At 31.6% G+C, this 6,000-nt stretch overlaps 1 protein-coding gene across 2 annotated transcripts in view; it reads right to left on the bottom strand.

Moving 5' to 3' along the window:
- Nucleotides 1-348: 348 nt before the first annotated feature.
- The window catches only part of KIF18A (kinesin family member 18A), an 80,471-nt gene continuing 74,819 nt past the window's right edge, over nt 349-6,000 (bottom strand). For both annotated transcript variants that reach the window (XM_049648911.1, XM_049648917.1), the window contains exons 17-18: nt 3,224-3,333; nt 349-1,027 (exon numbers count right to left, since the gene is read on the bottom strand). In XM_049648911.1, the coding sequence (XP_049504868.1) occupies nt 945-1,027; nt 3,224-3,333 (193 nt within the window). In that variant the 3' untranslated portion in view covers nt 349-944. The remainder of the gene's footprint in view (nt 1,028-3,223; nt 3,334-6,000) is intronic.

Below are 6,000 nucleotides of genomic sequence, written 5' to 3'. Positions count from 1 at the left end.
AAGGTCCTAAGATGTTTCAACTGGTTGTTAAGTGGTTGTTTGTTCTGGTGGAACAGTTCCCAGGCCACATAAAATTAAAAATGTGCTTGATCAAATATTTGTTGCACTCAGAAGATGAACAGGTCAAACACGGCAAGTGAACAATATGATTAATTGCAGCTCCATATATTTCCTATAGGAGAAGGAATGATTAAAAACATTGTCTCACTATCATTAAGGAATCTACGGATTATTTTCAGACTTGGTGCTACTGCCATATACCTTGATCTAAATTGAAATACAAATCTACAAAATTCACATGTTACACAAAATGATAGTTTAAAGTGTGTAAGGGGTGGTAATAAGACAGAAAAGCCAACATTGTAAAATCTACATCTTTAATATACCGAGTAGCAAGGAACAATATTAGTATTTTATTCATGAAGACTACTTAAATAATCTTTACAACAACTTTATGGGCACATATATGTACATTTGTACATCAAAGTATTTTTGGAAAGTAAAGTCACATGTGATTAAAATAATGTAAGACTAAACATATCCTGTGCCATAATTTTATCACTTCTAAATTCTCCTTATTTTAAAACAAACAGTAAGGATAACGTAACTCACTATTATTTTCTAAAATGTCCTAATCAACTTGTTGTAGCACAGTAACACTGATCTGCCACCATGCTGACTTAGGGATCTCAAAAGGTAACAAATATGTTAGTAACTTTATTAAACCATAACTTTTTCTGTTGAAATTTCATATTTGCTTAGAATACAAAAGAATAAAACAGAAAGAACTTCATCTTCTGCTTGTTAAAGTAATTAGGGTAAACTGAGCTTTATTTAAGATGGTCTTCTTTCAAAGGTTTTAAATAAGTTCCTGAAAGGGGACTGGCAACAAATCTTTTTAAAAGGAGACATGTCAATTTCGTTTTCCTTGATTTTGAAGTGACTTATCTTAGACTTCCTTTTGAAATACTTCTTCCAAATTTTCTAACCATGTTTGCCTTTACTTTATGGATGTTTCTTTTATAGTCTAGAAAGGAAAAAAAAAAAGACATATAAATATGGTAAAAGTATCATTCAAAAATAATTTTCACTTTTCATTCAACGTATAAAAATTTGTTAAAAATTATAACCAAATAAGAAAAATTTATTTTTAAAATTCATAGTTGTTAACTAACATGATTTAAAACATGACATGAAAGAAACATTAACAACATTCATTTAAAAATAGGAAATCATTTCTCCATGTTGTCAACTGAGTTTGACAGGTATCAAGTAATATCACTGAATAAACCACTACATTTACTTTTGTTCTTTTTCAACTATTCTACAAGCATTGCTCTCTTTCTTTTTTGCATCATTTTTTCCCCTCATTCTTTGGGATTACTTCCCTAAGACTTTTAAACTTTCATATTTTTCCTATTTAAGAGTATAATTTGCATCTAGTACTTCCCTAAGTGCTAATCCTGATCCCATAGCCCTTATTCCTTTTCCTGCCACCTCTCAAATGTCCATTCCTCTGGTTCTTCATAAGCCTTCACCATGACTGCTCAACCAAGCCGTTAAAAACAGTGCCACTGACTTATTTACAGATCAGCCTAATCTCTTATCCATTTTCCTGGTCACATTAGGTTTTAGTTTCAGGGGCACTTAGTCTCTTGACACTCTTATTTCTCAGTAAATAGCAGTTACCTTCTTTCCCACTGATGTTCCTTTGTTTTTTTTATTTGTACATTGTTAGTTGGAAAACTCAGATAAAAATATTCTAGGAAAGGCAGCTCTAGTTCTCTCTTACTTTTCTAGTAATTTCTCATGTGTATTTGGGCATTTTCACTTGGCTATCCTAATACACATAAACTATTACTGCCCCTTAAACCAATACTTCTTTCTAAGTACTCCATTATCCTTAATAACACATAATCTTTTAACTTAGCTTTAGCTCCTCTTTGCTCTGGCAAGCACTGCAGTTTAGTATCAACTCCTACATTCTTCTCTGTAGAATTTTTTAATTCACCTCTCTTTATACATGAGATATTTAATGCATTTTTATACCACTCTTAGGAAATAAGCACATTAGGAAAACCAAATCTCTATTTGAGAAATATCATAAATTATTTAGTTGTAAATTATGATTTCCTGGGGAAATTTTTCAGGAGACCAATGGGGCAATATATATCTATACCAGCTGCACATACACATTTTTAAACATTATTAAGTTTGGCATGCTAACCAAATAATTGTAGTAAATTTTACATTTCAGGACTTTTTTGATTTTTAAAATTTTCATTAAAGACATTTCCACTGAACTTAAGGATGCCACTGGCTACCACAATAAGTAAGGATTTATCGATACAGTTCGGCAAAGCTATTGAGAGATTTTGTATTACTCTAATAAAGAGGATTGACAGGGAAAAAAAAAGTTTTCATGTTATTCTTAGAAACCCTCATTATCTCATGAAACCCCTTTAAATTCCAAGCACCATAATTACAAGTTACTTTAGGGAAGAAACCAAACTGGGTCTTAAAGATCTTGCTATCTGTCACAGAACCTAGCATATAGTCAGTGCATAGTAAAGAAATACTTCCTAAATGAAGTCTTATGAATTACAGTGTCAGAGAGACAAACGTCTGGACACCAACGCCCAGATGCTGGTTTGTGCTACTACCTCTACTTTTACCAAAGATGTGGTTTTGTTACTACAGATTCATGTCACTGCCATATGCAATTGAGAAGATGTAGCGGTCTCCATCAGCATCTTTTGCAACTTGCTAATGTGGTTTACAATATGACTATAACTAGATACAGATTGAAGCCTGGCAATAATTACACTAATGATTCAGAGGCCAAATTATTAAAAATAATAAGCTAATAAATTTCAAGTAAACTGTAAAATACAGTTAATCATTAACTTATTAAATAATACATTTAGCTAATTATTTCAATTATTACTTAAATTATTTATGAATTCTTCTGCAGTATGGGTGTAAAGAATACTGAGTTAGAAGTCTGGCTCCACCATGAAATATCTGTGTGATTTCAGGTAAGTGTTTTCTATTTTGTGTCTTAAATTTTCTTATCTGTAACATGGAAAGTCACACTTATCATGTAGTAAATGTAATGGGTAGATAAAAGGAGATTCTTATGAGAACACTGTAAAAAAAAAATGTACTATACATATGTTTGGCAATCATGTTATTAAATCTCAAATTAAGAGCTGAGACATACCTGCTGTTGGTCTGTTTTCTTGTAAGTGCTTATCACTTGCATTATCTTGTCGAACACGTTTGGCAAATCCAGAATTTACCTCCACAGTTAATGAAGTATTTGATGCAGAACTTGAGGGAAAAAAAAAATTATTTTAGTAAAGCATTTTTTATATTTAGAATTCTAATACATATTCTACATGCAAAAAAGATTAAAGAGAAAGTGAAATCATAAAACAGTTAGGTTGCAAAATTCCATAAAATTGGAGGTACTAAACACATTTTTGGCCCATAGGGAAATGTAGTGATTTTAATGATGTTTACTCAAGTTGGAGATTATGACTGTAGGTATATGTAAACAAGTCTGTAACAAAATATTTTCAGAGTGCCCTGCTAGAATATAAGCAAACTCTATTATTCCAAGTGTAGAGATAAAGAACACCCTGCAAGAGGTTAAAAACCAAGTTCATATTATACATTTGGAGCATGAACCTTAATCTGGAGAATATAAACAAGTGAGATTTTTGGAAACCTTGTTTTTATATCGAAGCATGGTAATAGACTGAGAATCTCTCTCTGATTACTACAATTATAGAAACTGAAATGAAAAGAATGGCCTATTTTCATTTGTTTTGTCTTAAAAAAATTTTAAAGGGTCAAATTTCTAACTCAATTTGAGGTGACATATTATGACTAAACACCTACTACTATGGCCTCATGTTACAGGATATACAAATAAGTTAGGCATTAATAACCCCTGTCCTGAAAACTTACATAATGAATTTATGGGGAGTGGGGGACAAATAAGACAAATACACAAAATAATACAAGGTAAAGCAAAAAACAGTGCTGTAGGTTTTTAAACTACAAGGAGCTGTAGGTTCCTGATTTTAAAAGTAGAAAAAACAAAACAACTGAAAGATTGTGGATAAGAGGAGTTTGATCTGGGTCCTGAAAAATAGCAATCCAATCCTTCTTAATCCAAAGAGGATCAAGTTTTAACAGGCAGGGTTGGGATCCAGTGAAGGATAAACATCCCCCCTTCATACTGATTCAAATAAGCTAATTTAGGGAGTTGCTGATTAAAAAAGATATCATATGCCATTTTACAAGTTGATACTAATTTGAATGTGGGTTGCATTAACACTTGGGGGCTTCCCTGTTATGGCAACAGCTTGCTCTAACCAAATAGTAAACTGATGTGGGTGTGTTTGTGGAATAGGGAGAAGATGGATCAGTTGTATGGTAACTGACAGTGGTCAGAAATGGCAACTTACCATGATAGGAAAGAAAAACAGGCATGAGCACACTGAGTGCTGGCAAAAATAAATCAACCTATGTACCTCAATTTTTCTAGAGCCTGTGAGAAAAGTAATTATGGTACTCCAAATGTAATTTTGCCTACTCTGTTCAAGAATATAAGTTATATCTACTCAAAATGCTAACAAAAAAGTACTAGTATTATGAAAGCAAACAAATTTGGTTGTAGAAATTCTCCATTTCTAAATGGTGCTAAATAAACTAAGTTACTATAATTCTGTTTGGGGTACTAACTGCCCTTTTTGGATAATATATGTATCCGCTGTCTAAGGCAAAAATTCTTTTTTGGTCATTTGGTTATTTCAAGTATAGAGATCAATGTCATGGGTTACTTTGGATAAGAGTTAGTTTTCCTAACAATTTATCTTAAAATTACCTTTATTATTATGTGGTACGATTTTTCACTTTGGTTCTAGGACCTCTGTTTTTACTCATAAATTGTTTTTACTTGAAAATTAGGCTTTCGAATAAATCTATCTGAAAGAATCTTCATATTTCGAGGAATGAAATAAAAAATAAGTTATATATTTATATATAAGTAAAATACCTGCAAACAGTTTTTTAGAATTTAGATAAAACAGTCCACTAACGAAATGTTTAACATTCATGTTATAAATTTATTTTAGATTTACGTTGGATCACAAAATAAAAAGACTTAAAATTGGTATGAGTGAAAATTCAAATTATCTTAAAGACTATATTGAGAAGAAATTTAATAACTCTTCTGGTTATGTGTCAAATATACTGTTACAACTATTAATGAAAGTAAAGATTTAACCCCTGTCCCTTATAAAAGTAGTATGTTTCTGCATTATGTTAACATAATGCATTTCATATTCTTTCAGTTGAGATAGTTTCTAGTTGTACTCATTAGATGCCTTTCAGAATTTTATTATGGTTTATTTTTTTTTTTTTTTGAGAAACAGAGAGCAGGGTTGGGAAAGAGAGAGAGAGCGAGAGAGGATTCCAAGTAGGCTTTGTGCTGTCCGTGCAGAGTACGATGCAGGCTCGAGCCCACAAACTGTGAGATCATGACCTGAGCCAAGATCTAGAGTTGGACGCTTAACCAACTGGGCCACCCAGGCACCCCTAGATGTCTTTCAAAACAAACCAAAAATGTATTATGAATGTGAGACTCATTTCTGGGTGCTAAGCTAGATTGTGAAACAAAGAAAAAAACCAACTAACCAAATAAAGACAAAGCAAACAAACCTCCAAAACTCTGATTAGTGTAATTTATAAGTACAATTTTACATATGTATATATTACATTTGATAGGTTGATTTATAGTTAAATCAGTGTGCTATAGTGGTATTAAATAATCTGAAATGATTAAAAATTTCATATTCTCAATTTAAGCAGTAACTAAGAAGTTGAGTTTCATAAGTTTTTAGAATATCCAGTGCTTTTTGGACTGTAATTTTTTTTTTTCAGAGAGAAAAACTGGTACAAAATAATTAAAATAACTATACATATGGA

The sequence above is a fragment of the Panthera uncia genome, chromosome D1 (assembly GCF_023721935.1).
Source record: "Panthera uncia isolate 11264 chromosome D1, Puncia_PCG_1.0, whole genome shotgun sequence".
Lineage (NCBI taxonomy): Eukaryota > Metazoa > Chordata > Mammalia > Carnivora > Felidae > Panthera > Panthera uncia.
The sequence above is the reverse complement of the archived record's forward strand: the minus strand, read 5'-3'. Positions and strand labels throughout refer to the sequence as shown.